Source organism: Aplysia californica, unplaced genomic scaffold (genome assembly GCF_000002075.1).
Source record: "Aplysia californica isolate F4 #8 unplaced genomic scaffold, AplCal3.0 scaffold00443, whole genome shotgun sequence".
NCBI lineage: Eukaryota > Metazoa > Mollusca > Gastropoda > Aplysiida > Aplysiidae > Aplysia > Aplysia californica.
The window spans coordinates 246,742-273,105 of NW_004797713.1; the positions used below are offsets into that span (position 1 = coordinate 246,742).

General features: G+C 38.7%; 2 protein-coding genes across 3 annotated transcripts; one reads left to right on the forward strand and one right to left on the reverse strand.

Moving 5' to 3' along the window:
* Positions 1-564: 564 nt before the first annotated feature.
* Positions 565-13,738, reverse strand: LOC101861753 (DNA-directed RNA polymerases I and III subunit RPAC2). Of its 2 annotated transcripts, none has more exons than XM_035971487.1 (5): positions 13,640-13,738; positions 6,503-6,600; positions 3,606-3,682; positions 2,583-2,662; positions 565-1,101 (listed from the first exon to the last, which is right to left on the reverse strand). In XM_035971487.1, exons 1-5 carry the CDS (start codon positions 13,715-13,717, stop codon positions 1,039-1,041), a joined length of 396 nt encoding a protein of 131 aa, XP_035827380.1. In that variant the 5' UTR covers positions 13,718-13,738; the 3' UTR covers positions 565-1,038. The 2 variants fall into 2 exon arrangements, with proteins under 2 accessions (XP_035827380.1, XP_005105003.1); XM_005104946.3 differs by lacking the exon at positions 13,640-13,738 and adding an exon at positions 12,570-12,754.
* A 257-nt stretch (positions 13,739-13,995) lies between these two features.
* LOC101862132 lies at positions 13,996-24,511 on the forward strand. The gene is made up of 5 exons (XM_005104947.3): positions 13,996-14,123; positions 16,133-16,439; positions 17,958-18,092; positions 18,990-19,052; positions 22,872-24,511. Exons 2-5 carry the CDS (start codon positions 16,203-16,205, stop codon positions 24,357-24,359), a joined length of 1,923 nt encoding a protein of 640 aa, XP_005105004.1. The 5' UTR covers positions 13,996-14,123; positions 16,133-16,202; the 3' UTR covers positions 24,360-24,511.
* Positions 24,512-26,364: the final 1,853 nt, after the last annotated feature.

The window sequence follows — 26,364 nt, forward strand, 5'->3', positions numbered from 1 at the left end:
GAGAGAGAGAGAGAGAGAGAGAGAGAGAGAGATATATTCAGGTGGGGGCGGGGGAAAAATTAAGCATTTAAAGGAACCACTTGAGAGTTCGACTAAACAGTACATGCAGATCTGTAGGGTGGGTGCACAATGTCAGTTTTTCCAAGATAAAAAACAGCCTGTTCAGATGTGAATCAACATTCCTTCATTCTCAAAGAATTTCAAGAGTGAATTACAAAACCAAAAGACTTCCAACACATTAAATCACTGTATTGTATCATGTACACCTCATTTTTCACCATCATGGCCACTAATTCTCTAAAAAGCTGGTTAGGGAGGCGTTTTGCCATTTCACACAGAAGACATGACTTCTGTTCCAGTAAAGAGAAGATTTTACCATGGAGTTTATCTGTTTTTCTGTTGAGACCCTTTATCTGATTCAGCCTGAGCTGGCCCTGGCTGGCAAGACCGAAGCAGCCCTAATTGTGTCAATGTGGGATACATCAAACAAAACACACCAAATAAAGTTAGTGAATCTCAAAACAAAAACTACATTCACAACAATGCAATGATAATATACAAAAGTTATTGGTAAGCTTCATTTTTATTGGTACTTTTTTTTAACTAAAGAGACTTTGAACAAATGACAAAAGGGGAAATATTGGCACAGAATTCTATTTATACAAAATCTCAATTCTTTTTCCTCTCTTGCATAACTTCTTCCTTTCTTCATACAGGCATGTAATGTACTGTAATGCAATTTTTTTTCTCATTCTTACACATACACAAATAATCTTTCACTCCAATTTAGTCCAGTAAATAAGTACATTTGTCTCTCAACCAATATCTCCCTTCTATCACGCTCTCTTGCCTTCTATTTCTGTTCTCATAACTCATCAACCCTGATCTGGACCCCATTCTAGCATTTCCTTCTCCTCTCTCTCCAACACACACACACACACACACACACACACACACACAGGCAGGTACAAAAAGCATCAACCATTCCTCAAATGACATAAAACAATCATAAACAACCAATGACCTCTGACCCCAGGGTCACGACTGATCCATGTCAGAGTTGACATCCATGTGGTTTTCTTTGTAGTACCTTGTTGAGGACTGAAAGCAAAACAGGAATTACGAGATTAAAATGATTTCCTTTTGTCATAAATCAACTTTGCTTGATTGAGCAAAGAGAAGAACATTGACACAATAACAACCATTCAGAGGTGGGGGGGAAAAGCAAATCTGACTGACAGAAAAAAGAGGGACAGCAAAGAGATAAGACCAACAAGCGGAGCCCTCCAACCACCCGAATAATGAACATAATTGAGCTATTAATCCCCGATACCATGAAGAAAGATAATTATTGTATTGTAGCTTTGTCAATTCAGAGACAAAAGCTGAGTGAAAACTACTTTCAGCAGATAAAGATAAACTAATTATGAAAAAATCTAGAAGCAATACAACAGAGTAATCTTGATGAAAAAGATAATAATAGTATTAATAAATAAATAACAGTAACAATGAAGCAAAATGATACAAAATACTAAAAAGTAGAACTCTGCGACATATTACAGAAGTGTTTTTGGTGAAGAATGACAGGAAAATCACAGAAAGAGAAATCTTGCTATTGAATTCAAAGGCACAGCTTAAGCTCCAGGCTCAATACAAAATAGTGACTTTACAGCCTGAACATAAAGCTGGGACGAAGATTGTTTTTTATAGTTTTAATAAGTATTTTACAGCACTCACAACACAAAAGGAATAAGTGCCGAAGATTAGAGGAGTTACAAGAGAGTGTCAAACACAAAAAAGGAGGGGAGATAAGGACGATAGGTGATTGATAAGAAAGAAGAGTAAACCACACCAGAGCACCCGCCAACCACCAACGATGACCAACGATGAAGATCTGAAATTTGTTCTCATGCACAATAATAATAATCATAATGATCGTGAAAATTCATAGAGTGCCTAAATCCATGGAAGGCTCTAAGCACTGTACAGTGCAGAAACATCACTCAACTTATGAATCAAAGTAAGAAAATGCAGATTACAAGACCATTTAACAACAACAACACACACACACACAAACACATGCGCATACACAACTCTCAGATCCGCACACATTCTCACATACAAAATTTACTGGCAGAAAAGAGTGTTGAACAAATGTACTTTTAGTTAGACTTTTCTTAAACTCTCTCTCTCTCTCTCTCTCTCTGGTGGTATATTAGGCAGTACTTCTGGGAGAGAATTCCAATTTGGGCATAAGAAGAAAAAGCTTTTCCACCCAACTTATAAGACTTTTCTATAGGCACTCTCGTGAAATTCTTATCTGCAGATCTCAAATGTAAGGGAAAAAAAAGGCCAAAAAACTTTGAGCACAATGTATTTGTGTGGGTCATTGTCAAAGTACCTTGTTTTATAGAACAAGAAATGTACAAATAAACTGTCCACAATAAAAGAAGCAAAAAAACCCATTGCATTTGATGAAGATGAGCACAACATAAAGATTATAGTTAAAAACAGCATACTGTAACATCACTTAAACAGGAAAACAATTATGAAACCAACCAAGAGTGAATCAAATATCTCACCTCAAAGGTAGTCAACATATGTGAACACATCTGCTTCAGATCTTTAAAGCCCTGCTTCAAAACATCAATAGCTGGTTTGCCTGACAGTGAAAAGAACAAAATCGTGAAAAAAATCATTGGCTCAAATTTCAAGACTTCAGTGAAAAAAAAATTCATGTCAAATAAAATCAATCAAACAAATGTAATTGAGAAACACACCCATATAATGGTAATCTTTATCACAAAACGCTTGAGCAACTAAATGCTAAAAAAGTATAAAGAAAGAAATCACAGGACAATTTCTGTTTTTGAAAAAGAAGTTTAAGGAAGTGGTTTGAAATGAAACATAATGATAAAAATATAATAGCTTGACAACAACAAAAACAGAAACAACAGCTTTTAAGTATTGCACCTGTCTTAATGAGCACTTGAAACTTGTACAGTGGAAACCATAAATAACAGGCCCGGTAATAACAGGGATTTTTTAAATCCCCGTTTTTCCTACTCTTTGTCTCTATTAGAAGTTATCGGCAATAACAGGGCCCCATCGGATATAGCAGGGACAAAGGCTCATTAACAATGTGTAAAAAGAGAGAGAGAGAGAGAGAGAGAGAGAGAGAGAGTAACGCAGTGATGGAGCAAGCCTACGCAAGCCACGCCACTGCAAGCACACACAGCGGGTGAAGCGAGAGATGGCTGCGGTGTGCTGCAGACTTTGATCCAGCTCTAAGCCTAGCTACATGCACGCGTAATGTGTCATGCGCAGGGTACTTGTGGCAAGGGAAACTATCCATGAATAAGTACAGCTGGATTAGTCAAAAAATGCTTACTTCCCTTGCATTTCTAATTTAACAGGGATCTAATATAACAGGACTTTTTCTCTGGTCCCACCATCCCTGTTATATTAGGATTCCACTGTTCAATGCTTGTTTGCAGTGAGGGAGGGGCGGTGGTGGAGGGGAGAGCGAGAAATTTAAAGTGAGAAAGAGAAGTCAAAACTGGAAAGAAAAGGAAATAAATGTTGCTCCTCAGCAACTAACTCACCTGAAGTTTGGATCCTAAGATTAATCTTATTTTCAGAAGGATGGGTCAAGCTGTAGCCAACAAAAGTCACTTCAGGGCTGGAATCAAGGAGCAGAGAAAAGGTCTTAGAAAATCAGTAACCATGGACATAAACGTACAGAAAGTAAAGAATCAACACTTAAAATTAACTAACCTAGGTAGACCAAAAAGTATATCCTGACATGTCAGTAGTATGGATAAAAATGAAGCAGTTAATTGAAACATAATTAACAGTTGAAAGAAAACAGTCCAAAGATATGCCAAATGCACATAACACAAACTAAAGAGAAAACCTGTCTATAGCAGAACCATATCACTGGGGACTAACGGTCAAGAAAAAACAAAAACAAGTACATAAGCACCAAAAAGAACAGCAAATTTCTTCAGGATTATCAGTCCAGCACACACATAAGGAAACATGCTTGATGCAGATTTATCTTTCATTATGTGTATGAATTGAGCTGTATATACAAATTTCAGGCTATATCAAGTGAGAGAGACAAAAGTTGGATTTTCGACAAAGTCTACATGACTTCTACCCCATGTGCCACACCAAGAGGCATGTTAGTCCAATGGATTCATATAAAACAGTCACTTGGATGTTTAGCTGACTCCAACTTTTTTTACATTAAAACCCCTTGAGGAGGATCAGCTGTTTTTTTCCTTGATCAAAATAAATTTATAGTAGTAGTGTTTAATTACATCTATCCTCTTGGGCGCCAATTTTAATTTCATTTCGCACATATTGTTTATGCTGTGTGCGTGTACTGAATACAAAGTACAAAGAATATACGAGAAAAAAATTCAGGACCTGAAAATCTGTTCACTACGTACTATGTGTTTAGACTTGATCTATTGGTTACTGTCATGATGAAAGTAATTTTTCAACCACTCCACATCAATGTTTATTATAAACTTGAAACATTACTAAATGTAAACACATGGAGGCTCTTGTGGCCAAGAGGTTAAGGTGTTTGCATCTCATTCAAAGGTCCTGGTTTCAAATCCAGGTAGCGATTGAAAAATTTTCTTCTCTAAAGTTGTCTCCTTTCACATCCTTTCCTGCTTTCTAGCAATGTTCTGTCGTCTGCTTTCACCTCCACTTTCTTCCCCCATCCCCTCACCTCTTCCAACTCTTTCTGCAGCCTTTCTACTGGTACTCCATGGCTCCTTTTTACTGCTGTCTTTCAGCTGCACCCCTGATCTTCTGGTAGGAAAGATCTTAACCTAGCCTTCTCGGACAAGGGCGAAAAATCTCGGAAGTCCTGTGTGCAAGTTGTGCACATTAAAGATCCCTTGGTGGCAGGGTTGGGTTGATTTAAATCAGTTGATTTTTTAAAATTTAAATCAACTTGATTTTTTAAATAAAAATCAGTGATTTAAATCACTTTTTTTTAAAATTTATTTTTATTCAGTTTTTACATATTTCAACATTCAGAATTCCTTTCCTTGGTTTCATAAAACAGATATAAGGTTTAGTAGACTGATATAATCCAGGGTTGGGTTGATTTAAATCAGTTTATTTTTTTAAATTTAAATCAACTTGATTTTTTAAATAAAAATCAGTGATTTAAATCATTTTTTTAAAATGTATTTTTATTCAGTTTTTACATATTTCAACATTCAGAATTCCTTTCCTTGGTTTCATAAAACAAGGTTTAGTAGACTGATATAATCATGCTTAAAAGTCTGCTTTCCCCCCTTTCACAGTAAAATAATACAGTATTCAATTTACTTTTTTTTCCATAATTGAAATCAGAGCTGGGTTGATTTTTTTATATTTTAATCAACTTGATTTTTTAAATAAAAATCAGTGATTTAAATCACTTTCTTTAAAATGTATTCTCTTTTTACATATTTAAACATTCAGAATTCCTTTCCTTGGTTTTATTAAACAGATATTAGGTTTAGTAGACTAATGTAATCATGCTTAAAAGTCTGCTTTCCCCCCGTCACTGTAAAATAATACAGTATTCAATTTTCTTTTTTTTTTTTATTCATTATTGAAAACCAGGGTTGGGTTGATTTATATCAGGTCGATTTAAATCAGTTGATTTTTTTATATTTCAATCAACTTGATTTTAAAAATAAAACTCAGTGATTTAAATCACTTTTTAAAAATCTATCGTTTTTACAACTTTAAACATTCCGAATTCCTTTCCTTGGTTTTATAAAAACAGATATAAGGTTTAGTAGACTAATATAATCATGCTTAAAAGTCTGCTTTCCCCCCTGTCACTGTAAGTTGTAAAATAAGTATTCAATTTACTTTTTTTTCAATATTAAAATTAGCATTTTCTTTTTCTTTTTAGAAAAACACAAGCGCGCGCACACACACACACACACACAGTAATAAAATGCAAGTTTATCTAAGCATAATTACCCCCTCCCCCCGTTCCTTTTAGACTGACATTTTCTTCATTTTTTGTCTGTAGCCATAATTCACTGATATAGCAGATTAAGGCTTTCTCTTGCAGTTGCTTAAATTAATCATTAGTTAAAATAAAGACAATGCATTTTGCACTAAAAGAACATACTTTTATACACCAAAAATCCCAAACTGTGTCGACATTAAAAAAAATATATAAAAAATCCGATTTAAATGTAAAAAATCTGATTTAAACTTTAAAAATCGATTTTTTTAAAAATAAAAAAAATCACCAACCCTACCAACCCTGCTTGGTGGTCTAAAATCGAGAGTGGGTTTCGGCCGCCAACTGAAAATGTTTAATGTGTCCCGCGCGCTCATATGACCTCATGCAGGTGTGAGCGCCGTAAAACACTAACCAAAAAAAAAAAGAAGATATACACAGATTTGTTTTAAAATGCCTGCGTTCTACAAGATTCTTGTACTTACAAGCACAATATTGTGGACTTACTTTTTGTTTAAAATATATTTCAGGGCATTGCCAAGTGTATGGTCTTCATCATTCAGGATAAAAGTTTGACAACTTTCATCTCCACTGCTGTTCGCTTCCTGTGGTAAAAACAAAAACAATATGTCACCATGTGTGTGAATGACAGAACATATTTTCATTACTTTAATTACTAGGGTACACCATACTTTTCATAAACGTTGTTTGCAGTCACACTTGTACTGTGGCATTTCAGGAAATAGCTGTCACTGTAATGAGAAGTACAACTTCATGTTCATGTTCCCATGAAAATAAAATATTAAATGTATGCATTACATTTAGTTCACGAAAAATATTATATTTTATTTATAAAGTAAGTTCCCCATCACAGAAAAACCACTGGTAGCAACCCATTTCAGTTTCACAACATGTCCAAAGTGCTAATGCAACCCAATCGAGGTACTTGCTCACTTTCCACATGCAGGCCCAGCATATGAAAGAACCCATGATATATACATTCATTTAATAATGGCTCAGCCTCGGTAAAGAAATGGAGGGGAAAAAATGTAATAGGAGGCTATAAAACATCAAAACTGTGCAATGATGAGTCAATGAAAATGGCATGGTTATGGTTGTCATGATGAGTTGTAGTGGCAGTAACTTGTAATCTATTCCATGTAAGCCACTTGACTACTTGTAGTGTAGGCTAAATTACAAGAAAGTAATTTAAGTAAGTTTCTGTGTTACAAGTTACACAGAATAATAATTGACGGTATCTAATTATTAACATCCTATTGGTAGCCTACATGAACTAGAACTAGTAGTAAAGGTAAGCCTTGGCTGGCTTTATTTTAGTTTAAATGATAGACTTATAACTTTATACTAATAGAACAGTTATAATATAGGCTAGTCTTATTACCCTTCTTTTCTGACTTTTCAACTGATGATACTTTTAGTAAATTACTGATCATTAGTAGGTCTATTACTATTCTTAGTGACTACGATTACGGTGCCGTGAACGTTTGCAGGCTACGTTCACGGCATCCTGAATCATCTACAAATGGTATTATTGGCACAGTGGCATGGCTGACACGCAATGGTTGCTCAAAGTGAATGAGGAAACAGAACAGGAATGCTCGTGTGAAAAACAATGCAGTGGAGGTCCGAATGCAGCGGAGTTTATATGGAGGGCGAAGGCAGGCACAGCAAAACAGCCGCGGTCAATAAGGCCTTGCTTGTTCAGCGCGCGAAACACGACTTTGATCCTCTTCTCCTGTGCAGACCCGGCAATGCCTGACAATTCGAAAATAAAAGTTGTTCGAAGAAGGCCAGTTCTATTCGGAATCGAGTCTGAAAATAGGTTTTATCCAGGGTTGGTGATTTTTTTGATTATATCTGTTTTATGAAACCAAGGAAAGGATTCTGAATGTTGAAATGTGTAAAAACTGAATAAAAATAAATATTTAAAAAAGTGATTTAAATTACTGATTTTTATTTTAAAAATCAAGTTGATTTAAATTTTAAAAATCAACTGATTTAAATCAACCCAACCCTGGTTTTATCTATTCAGACTCGGGTCCGAAAAAAATGTTTTATTTATTCGGATTCGGCTTCTAAACTTTTATGTGAGTGTAAGGAAGATACATAATATAACTGTCGGCGAGGGACTTTGCGTAATACCAGAATGTGTAGCTTTTCTGCAATTAATTATTTTATAAATCACATCTCATAAAATCGACAGGCGTGGCCTTTTCCCAACACCTCTTCCCCCAGCAAGCCGAGAAAAAAATCATGGCCCATTATGATCATAGCTGTAGTTATTCGCACAGGGTGTGTGAATACTATGGAATTGTTATTCGCACAAGGTGTGCGGATACTATTAAATTTTATTAGCACAGGGAGTGTGAACACTGTGTGAATACTATGAAATGTTATTTGCACAGGGTGTGAGAATACTGTGTGAATACTATGAAATGTTATTCGCACAGGGTGTGTGAATACTATGAAATTATATTCGCACAGGGTGTGTGAATACTTCAAAATAATATAGGCACAGGGCTTTTCAAATAGAGGATGGCAATTAATTGGGCATCTAGGGCCTAGAATTTCCTCATTTTTTCCCCCTCAAAGTGCGGACTTTGCGAACAGAGTTGTAAACCCTACTTGTGTGAAAAACAAACAAAAAAGTGAAATTAACAGACTGTGCTTATCCTATTCTTCTTCTGAAGCAACACGCAGACTTCTGCAAACATTTTTCGGTTTGAGTGAACAATCTTGTTGTGCTGTCTTTGGTGGGGATCGATCTAATTCTAATTGTGCAATGCGATGTAACGACAACCCCCCCCCCCCCCCCAACTCAAATTGGAATTCAAGATGTGTATTGTGTCAATGAGAAATCTCTATTTTTTTGTTTTGTTTTACTTGCGCCTTGAGAGAGAAGAGAGAAAGAGAGAGGGGGAGAGAGAGAGTGAGAGAGAGAGAGAGAGAGAGATGAGTGTTTTAACCCTAAGACTGAAACAAGTATGATATATTATACTAGAGATCTAGATCTAGAGTACAGTTGTTCTATTTAAAGCCTGTGCCAAAAGGTGGGATACCCGGGTGTGACAAACAAGGTCCAAAATCAACGTAGGCTCGACCCTGTGCGAATAGAATTATTCCTTACGCAGTGGCTATTTTTACGGCGAGCCGTAAAGATAGCCTCCCAGTGAGTCCCAGGCTATTTTTACGGCGATCCTCGAAAAGCGACCCTACTCCGCCTCTCATGTACGCGACATGCCTCAATGTATTAGATCTAGGCCTATAGGGGCCGTTCAAAATATAAACTTACACCTCAGAGGGGAAAGGGTGTCTTTGGCTTCTGTAAGAAAAGTGGAAGATTGGGTGGGGAAGTTAACCAAATATAACACTTCTGTGAGATGAACGTTTTGCTCATGACTGGGAAGAAAAGGTGAAAGAAAAAGTGGATAAATGCCAGTAACAAGACCCAGATCTGCATGATCACTGCAGATCCCCGTTGTTGTTGTGTTTTTTTGGTTTTGTTTTGTTGTTTTTTAGAGGGGGGGGGGGGGGGGTTACAAATAATTTTGAAATTATGATGAAAATTCTGTCGGTGGATATCTAATTTCTTAATGTTTCTTTGTAACTTTGCAACTGTTTTGTTGATCTTTTAGTGTCTTGATGTCTTTTATTTGTAAGGCACGTACCTATTGCATTGACAACAGTCTCAATGTCTTCCACATATATGCGTTCTTTCTAGTTCATATGGTTTGATTAAATTGTATTAACTGAAATGTTCTTTTTACGGCGGTCACAAACTGATGACGTAGAACACGTTTTTCAGTCTTATAAATTCCGTCTTGGCTTGTAGGTCTTGTAGGCTACTACCCTATTTGTTATTTTATACATTTTACTAAATGACTAAACTAATGTAACATACTTTGAGCTGGTTAAAACCGAGAGTAAGGCACTATAATTAAATGTCCTCTATTATTAGTATTATCATAATTATAGTCTTTATTCTGGACTTAAACAATTCAATGTTTTTATGTTCTTTACTAGGACCTTGTTGTTGTGGGATTCTTTCAAATAATAAAATAGATCGCATTTTTTTAGTTTTTGTGTTTTTTTTCTGATTTGCTCATATTATTACTGTCCTTTTTTACGGGGAACAGCTCACCCCAAGGGTGATTCTTTTTCCGATTCATATTTAGGAAAAAAAATTATGCGCGCATAAGAAATTATGAAGAAAGTAAATTTTGATAAGTCGGAAAATATGAAAGTTGCCATGGAATGGAAACAGCACCAACATGCAAAACAAAGAATAATTTTAAAAAACCGAAAGCTTCTTACTCTCTAACAAAATTGCATGAAAATTGGTGGAATGGTAGATACAGATACAATGGTCAATCGTACTGAGCAAAATTTTGATATTTGAATGTAAAAAAATATATGTGTTCCTGTAGCCTGAAATTGCATCACAATAATTAATAAATTAATCATTGTGAACACACAAAAATTTTTTTTTACACCTCTATCAAAAATCTGCTCAGTGCAAATTATAAGGAAGGAGGAACATTTTAAAGGCATTACCAAGGCGAAAAGTGTTAACTTCAAAATGGCCGCTCTTCTTGTGGGTGTGGTACATGTAGTGATGTCAGTGAATGAGATGATGATGCTGGCATTGGCAGTGATGATGGTAATGATAGTGACGAGGAGGTGATGGTGGTGGTGATGATAAAGAGAGGGTGAATGATGATGGTGGGGAGAAGAAGGAAGAAGTGGTGGTGGAGGAAGGGAGAAGGAAGATGAAGAAGAGAATAGAATGACGGTGAAGAGGAGGAAATGGAAAACATATGGGGCTGTTCAAATATAATCTTACACTTTTGGGGACTTTTTTAAAACACAAAACCCAATACCACTTTTCTCACATTTGCCTCCAACCCCCACCTACACCAATTTAATATTACTACTTTTTCCGATCTTCAATTTCTATTATTATTTTAAAGATACCTGTACTATATGTGGCTTTTTTTAACTAGCTTATAAAAAAAAATATCATTTCAGTTAATACAATTTAATCAAACCATATGGACTAAAAAGAAACGCATATATATGTGGAAGACATTGAGACTGTTGTCAATGCAATAGGTACGTGCCATACAAATAAAAGACATCAAGACATTAAAAGATCAACAAAACAGTTGCAAAGTTACAAAGAAACATTAAGAAATTAGATGTCCACCTACAGAATTTTCATCATAATTTCAAAATTATTTGTACCCCCCCCTAAAAAAAAACCCCAACAACAACAACAAAAAACAAAAAAAACAACGGGGATTTAGAGTGATCATGCAGATCTGGGTCTTGTTACTGGCATTTATCCACTTTTTCTTTCACCTTTTCTTCCCAGTCATGAGCAAAACGTTCATCTCACAGAAGTGTCATATTTGGTTAACTTCCCCACCCAATCTTACACTTTTCTTACAGAAGCCAAAGACACCCTTTCCCTTCTGAGGTGTAAGTTTATATTTTGAACGGCCCATATAGGCCTAGATCTAATACATAGAGGCATGTCGCGTACATGAGAGGCGGAGTAGGGTCGCTTTTCGAGGATCGTCGTAAAAATAGCCTGGGACTCACTCAACTCACTGGGAGGCTATCTTTACGGCACGCCGTAAAAATAGCCTGGGAGGCTATCTTTACGGCTCGCCGTAAAAAATAGCCACTGCGTAGTATTTCTTATTCACACACCTGGGTGTGAATAATATTAGGAAGAGGCTAGCCGTACTTAATGACGGCTAGACTGGCAGTCTAGCCGTACTTATTCTTAATATGATGGCTAGACTGACTATTTACAAAAAATAGGCCTACTGAATTGTAAATATACATTTTTAGTGTGCAGTACCTAAAGTATTTGTGTATTTGAGACGAAACCAGGTGCCTTAATGACAGTGCATGTATTTTAAACCTCCTGTTTTCTAATGTTAATAGGGCCTAAGATAAGTACGGGTAGACAGCCAGGCTAGCCGTACTTAAGGACGGCTAGACTGTCAGGCTACCCGTACTTAAAATATTGATGGCTGAATTGTAAATGAAATTTTTAGTTTGCAATGCCTAAAGTATTTGTATTTCAGACAAAACCAAAAGGTGTCTTACTGACTTGCATGTATTTGAACCTGCATAATTACTAGATTATCTAGATCTATATCTAGATCTAATGAGACCTGTGTACTTAACAGGCTTGAGTCGATAGGGCCAAACCTAGATCTAAGTACGGCTAGACTGGCAGTCTAGCCGTACTTAAAGACTCTCAGTCTAGCCCCGTACTTATTAAGTACGGCTAGCCACTTCGATAATATTAATTCTTATTCGCACACCCTGTGTGAATAATCACTTCCTATGACTAGAATCTATAATCTAGATTTTTAGATCAGTTCTAGATCTAGATCTAGATCTAGATCTAGATCTAGATCTAGATCTATATAGATCTAGAGTCTACATCTGATCTCTAAACTCTAATCATGACATGATGATGTTATGATTTAATTTACAAGAAAATTGGGCCTAGAATTAGAATATCTCTACGTACCACTTCTAAAGCAGGTGCTTTTGATTGAGTGCTATGGCTCGTCATTTTCAGAGTTAAAATGCTGTTGCAGCTATAAAGGACTAAAAAATTGGCCTAATCGTTGCACTCCACAAGTTGAAGGAAGTAAACTCGAAATCGTGTTCTCTCCACTATTCCATGCTTCTTTATTGTGGAAACAGAAAAACAGAGTGAGAGTAACTGCCCTTTTGCATTTTGGTACTCTCTCTCGCTTTGAAATACAAATCTAACTTTTCTTTTTTCCTTTTCGTCCTTTTCCAGGAAATATTATTATAATTATTTAGTCCATCCAAGAATTTTGTTCTAAAGGAATTTCATGGGTCCACCAACTTCATAACATACAGTTCTCATATATTCATAAATGGCTAAGTTTTCAAAATGAATTAAAGTTCTGTGAGTCACACCATCGTCATATCCTACCTTAATTAAGAAAAAATATTTCAAAAGCCACAGGATACCAGACAGTATGGGAATGCCTATGGCACGGAAATCAAAGTACATGTACGTGTACCCCTTTCCCCAAGAAATACACATTTTAATTACATAAAAACACAGGCTCAAACATATTTTCCCTTTCTGTGTCTTTGTGTCTCTCTGTGTCTGTGTGTGTGTCTCTCTGTCTCTATCTCTCTGTCTCTCTCACTCTCTCTCTCCGCCCCTCTTTCTTTCTCTCTCTCCCTCACACTCACAAACACACACACACACACACACACACACACACACACACACACACACACACACACTCACACACACACACTAACAAACGCATGCATACAAAATCTACCAAACCTCTTTCCTATCAACTCCTTGTTCCAAAGGCAAAGGGAATTCCTTTACTTCCCAATTCCCCACCGGTGATCTTTCTCACAACTGCATCCCTTTCCTCCTTTTCAACCCTTAAAATCTAAAATGATAAATTTTTTGTGTTTTCCTAAGCTAGCTGCATATTGAAATTTGAAAAAGAAAAAAAAAGAAAAAGAAAGAAAAAGAGCGAGCGTGTATGTGACACAGAATTCTACACGTAGGCTAGTACTAGTAGAATTCTGAATTACCTGGCCAATATTGGCTGTTGATGGAGACTGGAGAGATGTCCGATAATTTGCCAGGGTGGCGGTAATTCCGTGCGCCATGTTTACATTTTACGCGATTCCACAACACAGAGCTAAGAGGACTGACATCAGACTGTTATCATCACTAACTTTTATGTTAATAGGCGCTAGTACTACACTCTGAACTTAGCTCGTTAAAATTTCTGTTCTCAAACGGGTGAGAAAGATAAAGTCGAAGTGGCGAATTTGTCAACAAAGTTCGAGATTATTATCATTATTTTTATTTTAAAATAGCAGTGTCAATACGATTTAAAAGGAACCGGCCGGTAATGATAATGTTGTCAAACCTGCCTGTGTAAAACAGCCACCCATTGTCATGGAAAACAGGTGGCCGTCTTAGACAGGTCTGATCAAAATGAAGAAAGTAAGTCATTCTCTTCTGAGGTCCAAATCGGGGCTTCTGAAGACTTTACACAGCCGTAGTAAGGTGAGTAAGTTCAAAAGGCAGGGTTTTTGTTTTCTTTGATTTTGAAAAATTGGAGTGGGTGGTGTCTGGTGTTAGAAGTTTTTTTTGTGCTATTGATTTGTTGATTTGTTTTTGGATAGCTTTCTCTCTGTTGCTGATTTTGTGCAAAGGTAAAATAAACGAAATAGAATGTAAGTAAGACGATGAAGATCGGGTGCCATGGTAAAACAAATAATATGGGTCGCCACCACTCAGAGAACGAGCGACGCTTCTCTGTCACAAGCTCGTCAACGTCTATTGTTACTTTGTTACAGATTAGGTAAATAAAACAGTGAATAGTCACTTCACACTTGATTTGTTCATGAGTTGTGCGCAGGGCTTTTAGGTTATGACGTTTCCCTCACGAGCAGTTGAAAATTTATTTTTAAGCTTACCCATTGTTCAACTTGGGTAAACATTCATTGGAGGGACTAACAGTAACGAAAGATGAATGAATTTTGACGGCCTGACCACAGCTTGAGGGGCTAATTCAAAATTTATATGACAAAGCATTGGGCAATGAGTGACCACGCCTGGCTGCCTTAGGCAGGTAAATTTGACCGTGGGTTGATAAAATAAGGTAACCGCGGCCGCGTTGGACAGGTGACAGTTTTACACAGTGAAAATAGGAATAAAATGCAAGGGCGAACATGGAATGTATAATGATATGGAAGGACTTCCGTAACGAACGACCACCCCAACAAACAGAAAAGAAGAGACCTAATAACTAGTGGCGGGGCGCAATTGGTGCAAGCGCTCCACCTACCTTTAACCCTAGCCCTCACCCTCTCCCCCTCCCCTTTTTTTCTAATTGTTCTAAACCAGTCAGTGCTCTAGATCTACATTAGGCCTACTACATCCGTCACCCGCTGGCCGCGCCAGTGAAGACAGAGGGTGAGGATGGTTTATAATGCTCGTCGCACTGCTTGCGGTTGTGTCTGCTGTGAGCAAGGAAAATCTTTTCACCAAAGTTATTTTTGTCACTGTAGAGAAATCTAGGCATCGTTCTTCCCGCACAAGAAGAAAGGTGCATGATGAAATTGCTCTTCGCAGCACCAATTTGGTGCAAGCTAAAAATTTATCCAAGTTTCCACTAGCCTGTCTCTACTACTCTAGTAGAGTCTACGGCAAGGACCTTACTCTTACTGTAATCTCCTTGGTCTACGGTGACTCAATGAAGAATGGGTATCGAAACTGTTGTCTCCCTCTACTGTGAAGCAAGTCCTGGGGCTGTACGAAGTAATTAGAAATCTTTCAATCTTTTCAGATTGTGAACATAGTGAGTTGTTAGTATTGTTTCACTTTATTGCAGCTTTTGGTTTCATCAAGAAACAGTTTGTATCGATAGATGTAGATTATGGGATATCCTGTACAGATTCTAACTGACTTTCTCTAGAAATCTAATAGTAGCAGTAAGCCTATTGCCCATTTGCTCACTTTTCAATTGTGCACCACCTTGTCTGTATCCCGCATGACGCCACTGAACTTAACCCTACCCCTCCCTATCCCTCTATTCTACTCTGTCTCATATGGTCGCTCGTTACGAAAGTCCTCCCAATAATACCGTAGAAGAATAAAATCAGGCGTATAACGCATTACTGTTACAACGAGTTAAACCCCGTTATACCGCCTACCATGAAGTTGGCAACACAGCGGGGCTGGCGGTATACAGGATTGTACTGATTGCCATCTTGACTAGTGATAGACTGGTAGATACATTATTTAGACTAACCGGCCAGTCTTGATTCATTTAAGTCTTAATTTTTCACTTTTGTCTTGCATGATACCCATGGCCCCTGTGCAGTCTCCAGCTGAACTTAATTCTCATGTAAATTCAAACTGAAAGTGCCTGCTAGATCAAAAGCTGAGCTTTAATGTGTAAAGGATCACCTGTAGACGTACATTTTAAAAAAAATGTTTTACCCGATACTCGTCTTGGCTTTGTAATTGTACCTCTACCGAAGTAGTTCACTTTTTCTTCCTCATTTCAGCTTTGATCCTGTAGGACTGACAGATCTCCCCCATTCTCCGCAGTCTTGGCTACTGTGGTAATATCTCAGTATGAACGAGGGGGCAGAAGACTTCCCTGACTCTCGGGGCAAAGAATCTGTTTTAGTGAACAGAAAAGTAAAAAATCTACCCGTGACCTCCTTCATGATCCTCAACAATACATTGAAAAATAGAAAGATCGTGAGAGACCAGGACGTGGCGGTACCACAGCAGTGGAGGTGGAAATGGCTTCACGAGAGAGTCTCTCTCGAAGGGACTCCTCACCTCTACGGGGATGCTTTTGTTAAGGTTTGTGGTGGAACTCTTTGTTGTATATTTATCAGTAATCTGTATTGATTTTGAAATATTTGGGGGTTTTTTTGCTAAGTAGTTAATAAAACGTAGTCAGCTTTGTCAAACTCTTTGTCATGACTTATAAATACTCACCGCACAGTCTTAACAGTTTTCCCTCCTATTTGAATTATTCCAGTTGAAATGGCCCCAATTAATTTCAAAGAAAAACAGAATACAGAGGTGGTTATGTTGTTAAACAGCATTATGAGATTTTAAAAGTAAAAAAACTAAGGAGGAATTTTTAAAAAAGAAAAGAAGCAGGACTTACTCAGGGTGCCTTTGAGCTACCATCACTAGCCCTATTCAATCTTGTTAGACTCTGATGAGTTTGGTCAAAACAGGGATGTTTATCAATGTCTGTGATGTTGGTGAAGTACTCTGCCTTTTGATGTGAGCTTGAGTTGTAAATTTGTGTGTGTTTTAAAGTGTGTATGCTGAAGTTTTTAAACAGTAGAACATGACTATAGCGGCACCCGCTACAGCGGGATCATCCGTACAGCGGGACGTTACCGGGATCCCCGTTTATTTTCTTCTATGTTAACTCAATTACCTGAGCTCAGGTTTAGCGGGGCAAGGAAAGGCCCGAACTCGGATGCAGCGTGAGAGATCGGGCGAGCTCTAACTGGGGGGAAGGGTTTTGGGGGGCTGTAGGTCGGCTCCAAACAGGCAGTCTGCAGTGCGGCGTTGTGATTGGCCAGTCCAGTGATGAATTAGGTGGGGCAGGCGGCAGAGAGAGATGCTGCAGAGAGACGCATTGAGTGAACCACTCCAGAAGTGATGTGCCGTAGCTTAGACGCTCAGTATGAGAACGTACCTTAGCCCTAGGCTTAAGCTAGGCCAAAAAAAGAAAAGAAAAGGAGATCGGGTAGTGTGTGATTCCTGATTCATTGAATTGCGATCGCTTGATGCTCAGAGGCATACGCACGCATCCACTTCACTAGTTATCTACAGTAGGCCTACCGGTATGACTGACAGCACAAGCAACGGGACAGAGGAAAAGACGGCTTCCAACAAAGACAAATGGAAATGCTTCTCACGCGAATTAAGGACCGAGATAATCAAGAAGTTGACAATAAAAGAAAGAATAATCTAAAGTGCAAATTTTATTGATATGGAAGGGAGGTAATCATGTGGATTAAAAGAAAACTTCCAGTAATTTCCCCTTTGCATTCCTATAGCGGGAACTCACCTACAGCCGGATTTTGCTTCAAGAACCCAAAGTCCCGCTATAGCTGTGTTCTACTGTTTGTATGTGTTAACAGGATAATTTGTCACTGATGTGTATAAAATCCCTCCTCTTTACCACCTTCCAATAAAATTAAGCGGTAGGTCCTCCTTCTGTCTGTGCTTTCCCGCTACTGTCTCAATCATTCGCCCCCTCCCTCGCATTTAAAAATTATTATTGTGTTAATGTAAGATCTTTGCTTCTTTTTACTCGAGACCATAAAATGTTGCATTTTATTCAACACTCAGGTGGATCAGCCAGGCTTTGTTTTGTGCCGATGGTGTGTGGCTGGCATCAACTACAGTCACCGTGGGAGGACGGCACTGGCCGATCACGTCAAGAGTAACAAACACATGGAAGAGCTGGCAGTGAGGACTGACATAGTAAGCCCTACTGTGACATGCTCGTTGTTTAACCCTATCCGTATGTTATGTTTTACTATCGTTTCCATACGACATGTGGAACTCTGTGCCACCACTTCCAAAGAGGAAATATACTTGTTAATCCAATCCGTACGCTTTGCAGAGCAGTCTGTCAAAATGATTTTTTGAGAAATACTGAAAGTTTCAGAGATCTTCGTACTAGAAGTATTCTAAAATGTGAAGAATACAAACCCGGGGGTACAAAATGACCACAGGGCGTACGGATAGGGTTAAGTATATCTACTTTGACTGTTAGAATTGTGACTGTTAGAAATTATGTATTGCAGTTTCTGTGGTGCCCATAATGGTCCATGGTGCCAGAACTACCATAATTATTCACTTCCTATTATCTTCCATGCTGTATCGAGCATAGGCTTCCACCAAACCCTGACAAGTCATCATGGTCCTTGGCCAGTCTCTTCAGCTGTAACTGGGAGTGTCCGGTCCTCTTTGCCTGTTTATCCACATCATGGTGTCCGATTTTCTTTGACCTTTCTCTTTTCCTTTTCCCTTGTGGGTCACAGGCTAACTTGTGTTAATGACTCCCCTTGCACTTGGGTAATGAGTTTTCATAACTCTTCTTCAGCCACGCAGGTCTGCCCTATGGGAGATGGACGTTAGATTTAGAGGCTGCACCTATAAAATAATCTTTAAGGGCTGAAAGGGTCAAACAAATAATAGTGACCCAAAAAGTTACCAGTTATTACCAAAAAAACCAAAAGTTTAATATGTGTCATATGGTGACTATATGTAGAGTTATCTCTTGTTTTGTAAAAAGAAATCATGTACTTTATCAGAAATTGTTGAAAGTGTAGCCTTTTCTTGCTTTCATTAATTTTTTTATTATTTTTTTTTTAGACAGGACGAGTCAAAAGTGAACGAGATCTACCTGATTTGGAGGACAGGGTTGTGGAAATGGAAGTAAGTAAAAGAATGTCAAAATAGCATTGTGAATGAAGCATGTGGGTTGGGATTTGGGTTATAGATGTGTGCCACTTTGTAATTTCATGGAGCCGAAAGAGTCTTGATATAAGTGTGGAGTTATATATATAGTTGTAGGTTTCTGGTTTTTCTTTTATTTCATTTGTCAGTGTTTTTGTTTTTTTTATTTTAATTTCTCTTCTGTCCAGTAATAATGTTTTTTCAACCCCCCCCCCCTCCCCACCTACTTCGAGACGTTACCACTTTCAGATATAAAAGTTCCCCCCCCCCCTTCCCCAACCTTGTACTAATTTCTGCACTGGGTGGGTTAGACTTTGGGCATGCTTTAAGGTAGGAATTGTGGCATTGTCTTTGGATTTTCTGGAAATCTCAAATGCTGGTCATGCAGGTACAGACCAGTCTTTAGGCTCTTCATCATCACACGCAAAAGATGTGGTCTCAAAGCACACGTGGGGAGATTTTTTAGTCAAGTTCAAGTATCTGTGGCTGTCTGCAGGACTGTTATGTCCCTCTCAGCCTGAGTTCGCCCTGATAAGCAAGGTTGGCGCAGCCGCCTTATGATCCATATTGTGTCGATGGGGGTGTAATACACATAGATTGCAATTACAAATGCTGGTCTGTGGTCTTTCAGGATAATGAGCCCCTCAATCCTCAAGATGAAAATGTGCTCAGACTGACAGGAAGGCATTTTATCTATAAAATTCCACCCACTACAAAGACTAGGCCTCAAAAACGTTGCCGTGTGTGCATCAAAAAGGGGAAGAGGAAGGACAGCCGTTTCTACTGTCCTAGCTGCCCCTCAAAACCAGGATTGTGTCTTGAACAATGCTTTGAGGACTACCATACAAAGGACAGATATTATTAACACCTTGCAAGTGGAGGAGTAGGTCTGTTTTCTGAATACAGTACAACACGGATAGCTCGAATTCATTAGGACCGGCCTTGGTAGTTCAAGGGATCCATAGTTCAAGGGATAAGTGAACAGTTTTATGGCATCGGCTGTGTCAGAGAATCAAGGGAAGCAACAAAGATTGCTACTTACTGCCCTTTGACTAGTAAGAGCGGTAGAAATGAGTGCAGTGTAAACCTGATATAACAGGGACGGTGGGATGAGAGAAAAAGTCCTGTTAAATCAGAAATGCAAGGGAAATAAGCATTTGTGGACTAATCCAGCTGTATTTCTTTATGGGTAGTTTCCCTTGTCACAAGTACCCTGCGCTTGACACATTACGCAAGCGTGTAGCTAGGCTTAGTAGGGCTAGATCGAAGTCTGCAGCACACTGCAGCCCTATCTCACTTCTCCCGCTGCCTGTCCTTGCAGTGGAGTGGCTTGCGGGGGCTTGCTCCATCACTGCGTTACTTTTTACACATTGTTAACAAGCCTTTGTCCCTACTATGACCGATAGGGCTCCGATGAGCCCCTGTTATTGCCAATGACTTTGAATCAAGACATGTAATCGAAAAAAACAGGGATTTTAAAAAATCCTTGTTATTACCGGGCCTGTTGTTATATATGGTTTCCACTGTATGCAGTTGGTACTGGTAGTCTGTACATTTTCCCTCCCTCCAGCGGGGCCAGCGATGAGCATGATGGTAATGAGAAGCAGTAGCAGGGTAGACTGGAAGAGTTTGCTCTTGTTATGCTTTGTTTCTAGTTGAAGTTGAAGCCATGGTGAAATGAAAAATGGGGTGCTCCATTATGTGTGCTTGTGTGTCGAGCAGTGCACTAAAAATAGCACAGCTAGCTGCTTCTGTGGACGGGGGAAGGTGGTATTTTACCAGCCTTGCCTTTTTCCCAGTTCAAAGAAAAATTTAAACATGTATGATTATTATTTTGTCTCAAGTGCACCTCAAAGGACATCGACTTTCGACCTCTACAGTTACGTAATTGTTTTGACTTTTCCGTGTTTGGGTTCGAGCTTTGGGTAATTTTCTTACAAAGATATATAAAGAAGAAGAAAAAACCGAGACAGCAGGCACAGTTCGACATGCGTGATCTAGTCTTCTGTGTTCGACCTATCCGTGTTATACTGTATTATTTTTGTTGTATTGTGTATTTACATATATACTAACCAGCGAAGCATGCTTTGTCAGGTTATTTTTTTCTAATAATTTTGACTTCAACATTTTGAGTTTGACATGTTTTTGTTTTTGCGTTTTTATTCTCAACAATGCTACTGATTTGTGCATGCTGTTACTGTAGTCTTGATTATATTATGAGAAAACTAATACAGTGTTCTCCGACTAAAAGTATGCACCTCACATGACATGAAAAGCGGGCTCTTATCCAAACATGCTATTAAGTGAATTTCGAAGGGGAGTAATCTAGAGTATGATAAGCGTTCTGTTAAATTTCTTTGATTTGATTATTGTGAACCACCTCACATCTGATCTCCTGCAGTAGATTGAATCTTTGAGCTGAATAAAGTTTTACTACAATAAGCAGTCTCAGATTACGATCATCATAATTACAACATAACAACTCGCACTGGCTTTCCTCATTGTGTAATTCTGTCTCACACCACGTTCCTATGTCTTTTTCTCCCTGGCAAAGCAACAATTTCAAGTACGAAAGGAGGGCATGTGTTGTGTTTGCTTTGCTTCAGTCTGTTCAAAGTTAAATGAGTCATTTTTATGTCTGATCCTTTTCTGACACCTGCTGAACAGAGATCAGGCTACTATTAGATGGGAGTTGTCAGCTTGGAATGTGCACTTTCAAGTGATAATTATATATAGAGAGAGAAAAAAATTTGGTTCCTCGCTGCCAGTGAACTTTAAGGCTATTCTGATTCATGCTTTTACTCAACTTACCAATAGCTTGAGACCACTGTACTGGGGTCCCCATTTTGAAAATACTCATACCAGTACGGTACTAGTACTAAAGTCAGTGCGAGTTTGTAAATCTGTCTACAGTTGTTATAGTAATGGTAGTCCTTGCACCTGTGGCCTATTGTGAAGTAAAAACCTTTGTTATAACTTACACATCTCACATGTGGATGTAAAATGTTCACATTTAATTACAAAATTATACTTATGTCACACACACTGCCTCTCTGGGTGGTAGAGATATTTTCCTCTTACTGACATCATATATTGTAAAAATATAATACTGTATTCAACAGGCGCCACCAGTGAGTCCTTCTTCTTGCCCCTCTTTCTCTCTATTGTTTCTACTTTCTACCTTGCCTCTTCCTTGCACTAGGTGCTCGTTATCATGTCAATGTGCTCTTTTAATCAAAACCGCAGCCAACAGTGATATCAAATGCAAATTTTGAGTGGAGTTCCACCCTCCCCCCTCCTTTCCCTCTATATTTTTTTTCAGGTTACCATCTGATTGCAGAACACAACTTCGTATCCCCTGTTATTTTATCAAATCTAAATCTTTATACAATTTTTTTATATTTCCTTTTTTTTGGGGGGTCTTAATAATATGATCTGCAAGATTATTGCTGAACCATGCTTGCCATCTTCAGTTATCAAATACAGTCGGGCACTCAAAATGTCTGGGAATACATTTACAATGTAGCCTATATGTGTTTTACACATGAAATTTCTGTAAACCATATAGTAAAATATTAAAGAGAGATCAGGAGGGGAAATGCAGCTCGTACAAGCTGTCCATGATTTAGAGGTTTATGTTCAATTATCTGTGCCCTACTGTACGTCATGTACAAATTTTTGTTGAATGGATTGGAGCTTTTTTCCTTTTTCTCCTCTTTATTTTTCTAGGTTATGGTCTGTTTTGTAGTCGCTGAGCACTACCTAATACCTTTCTTCTATAATTTCCTTTTTTCCCAGGCAATGATCCGCTCCGTGATTGCGGAACACAACCTTCCTTCCTCCGTGGGCCCGCTGTTTGTGGACCTGGCCCGTCAGTGTTGCCGAGATCCGGAGGCACTTGCCAAAGTGGACTTGGGACATGCTCATCATTGCTACAAGGTTGTTGTAGACGTGGAGGGAAAGATTTCCCCTCAGACTCTGCTGTCACTCCATTCGAAAACACTGTCCATAAATATCACAGAGTTAAGTGACTTGAAGATAACTGTGTGTTTGGACAATGATTTCTCTAATGATGTTCAGGGTAATGCGGCAAAAAGTATAATTAACGACGGTTCGTCAACAGTGAAAGATAAGACTCATGGTAGTAACCAAGATTCATCCAGAGAGAAAAATAATGGTGATAAAAGCAGTGTTAAAAATGCTGATGAAGAAGATTGGTGTTTTGCTGTGATAGTGAACAGTGTATCGGGGAATGACGCCAAAACTTTGGATATTTTTCACTTGGCAGACATTCAGGCCAGAAGCATTGACTCCAAGATGATGTTTGAGGCGCTGTGTGAAGTCTACTCGCACTATGAAATGTCCTGGGCCAATGTTTTGTCTGTCATGTGGGAGTCAGCAGCCGTTGAAGACTCTCAGCGGGTAGACCTTCTGAAAATGATTCGGGAAAACAAATGTCCTCATGTGAAGGATGGGGCATATGCGAAAAATACTATGGCGCTAAATTTAGAAAAGCAGAAGCTCGCGGAAAATCGACACAGCGCCAAGTCTATATGGAATGGAGAAGTCGTGCAGTGGTCATCCCCTGTATCTGTTCCCAATCAGCAGAGGGCAGTGCACAATGCTGCACTGCCTGGCATGACTTCTGCGTCTCTGAACGGATGTCAATCTCTGGCCCAAAAGTCTTTACAACTTCTCGACTCCCAAGGTGCTGTTGCTACAAACAGCTCTCGGCCCCCGTCAGATGTGCCTAAGCTTGTAATAGACTTTCAGGGTGCACAATTCCAGCGAAATCTGTCGCAGCAACAACATCATGTCTCTCAACAAGCAATACTTCAGAACTACCCGTGTAGCGGACCGATGGTGGTGCACATAAGCAGCACTTCTTCCAGTGCCCTCAATGATGGTGGAATGTCGTGCCAGGCCTCTGCTCAAGGCATTCAGGCAGGCACTGCTGGAAATCTAACAACATTTTCTGGAAATTACACTCAGCAGCAGTCAACGCAGATGAACATGGTGGCTTCAAGCACTTGCCCGACATCTCACTCTCAACACTACTCCATTCTAGGCCAAGACCCACTGGAAGATTTGGCGTCTGTTGCACAAGAACATGACTGTACATCACTAGGTATTCAGACAGCTGCTCAAGGACTCCAGGCCCTGTCTCAAGGTTTTCATGGTGTAGGCAGCAGCAGCTATGCCATACGGGGATACCAGCAACAACAACAGCCTCTGTCCCACGACCCACAAGGGCCTCCATATCAACAGATGCCTCACTCACAATAATATGTTGATGAAGTTACGGTCTGACCATGTAACTGGTTTCTTAAAAAGTTTTCAGCAGGCTACATTAAAAGGTTTTGATTTTTAACCCTATCCGTATGCCCTGGGGTCATTTTGTACCCCCCAGGGTTGTATTCTTCACATTTTCAAATACTCCTAGTGTGAAGATCTCTTTGAAACCTTCAGTATTTCTCAAAAAATCATTTTGACAGACTGTTATGCAAAGGGTACGGATCCGATTAAAGAGTAAATGAAGGGGTGCATCACAAAAGACGTTATTCAACATTTTTTTTAAAAATGAGTTACCGCCCTCCACTTGTTTAGGCGGGAAAGCTCTACCTGCCTCATGTTCGTTGTTTCCACCACAGAGAGCATTAAATTATTCCACCAATCAGATGAAACATTGGACCAATCAGAATTCAGTATTTTATCAACATCCGGTTCACACCGCTAACTGGGCTCTCACTGGGGCGAAGTGGAAAGCTGTGACACCCGTTAACGGTATTAAAATAATTTTTTGCCTTTTCAAAGTGCTACAAGTACTTTTTATGATGAATGCATTTGACGGCACCCTTGAAGATGTCAGTTTTAGTATCGGTGGGCAGAGGAAGCGTGCTGATAATTTAATTGGTCGCATGCTCAGGAAAAGGTGAAGTGAGCCCATCATTCTGCTGGTGGAAAGGTCGCAACAATAGGCTACAGACACGACTCATTCAAAAGTTTTTGTAAAGCAGATGTTCTGACTCCAGAAGACCTTGTCTTGAACCAAGCCCGATTTTATGAATCATGCTACAAGGTAACTATTTAGATCTAAATCTAGAATCTAGATATAATACGGATATTCCTCAATTCAGAGGTAAAACAATGTAGAGCTAACTTTCAACTTTTTGCAATTTTTTAATTATAAGTTTTGTTGACTTTTCTTAACTAAATTGTATTACACTTAATGCTGTGATGTTAGCCGCATTCACCATAGAATCCAATGTATACTGTAAAGCTTTGGATCCAATGATAAGAACTGCATTTTAACCCCAAAATTTTTTTATGGCATTTTGTGAAACGCAGTTTTCTCGTTTTTTAAGCATTTAAAAAAAAAATGAAAATAAAGTGGCTGATTATGTTTAGGCCTAATTATCTTCAGACTGATTTCATTGAGTTAATGTTTTGAAGTGTTTCAAGTTTCACGGATGTACTTTTTAATTGTGTGAAGAATTTCGATTCATTTGTTGTCGTTTGTCTGTAAGAAGTTTTTCACATTTTTCTCAGATTGAAGAAAATGTTTTCAAGGCATTTTGTTATGCGTCCCTTCAAATATCCTCTTGGAAAGTGGTGGCATAGAGTTCCCCATGTCGTATGGATACGATAGTAAAACGCGACGTACGGATAGGGTAAAGTTAAATGAAGACGGAGGACAAGCCCCGGTAATTTTATGCTGCTTATAAATATAATGCATGCCTAGCCTGCCGACGTTGACCTTGACAATAGTTTAAGAACGAAAGAACTGACATGATTTTCTTACGTAGGGATGGAGCATAACCCCATATGGTAGGGGGCCCTACATGTCCACTTTTGACTGCATGTCATTTCTAACTTAAGACAAACAGTAGACTATCTACTATCTGTGGTACAATGGAGGCTCTTCACTGTTGTATACAGGAGACAAGAGTTCAGTTCCCACTTGGAGAAAAAATTTTATTGAGTGTCTCTGTGTCTGCTTAAATGATGTAGGCCTACATTCAACTCATTTCAGGTTGGCCCTGACAGGCAGGGGTGGGGTTAAAGCTGTCTACCTCCTAGTCCTAGGTAAATACTAAATTGCGTCCAAAATGGTGCAAAAAATGTCTTCCTATCTATCATGTTTAGACTTACACTTACAGTGCAGCCTCACCATTAGTTTAATAGATCATGGACTTTGTGCATTTGATTAGGGCAGACAAAGTGGGTTATCTCCAGTATTCAAACTTCCACTTTTCTTCCCTTTACACATCTTAAGCCAGATCTTTAATTT

Excerpts from the sequence above, each read along its gene's own strand:
- LOC101861753 (XM_035971487.1), bottom strand. The coding sequence starts at position 13,717 with ATGGCGCACGGAATTACCGCCACCCTGGCAAATTATCGGACATCTCTC. Across the intron at positions 2,663-3,605 it reads TCTTAGGATCCAAACTTCAG|GCAAACCAGCTATTGATGTT; the intron begins GTGAGTTAGTTG and ends TTTCACTGTCAG. Across the intron at positions 1,102-2,582 it reads ATATGTTGACTACCTTTGAG|TCCTCAACAAGGTACTACAA; the intron begins GTGAGATATTTG and ends TTTTGCTTTCAG.
- LOC101862132 (XM_005104947.3), top strand. The coding sequence starts at position 16,203 with ATGAACGAGGGGGCAGAAGACTTCCCTGACTCTCGGGGCAAAGAATCT. Across the intron at positions 16,440-17,957 it reads ACGGGGATGCTTTTGTTAAG|GTGGATCAGCCAGGCTTTGT; the intron begins GTTTGTGGTGGA and ends TTCAACACTCAG. Across the intron at positions 18,093-18,989 it reads TGGCAGTGAGGACTGACATA|ACAGGACGAGTCAAAAGTGA; the intron begins GTAAGCCCTACT and ends TTTTTTTTTTAG.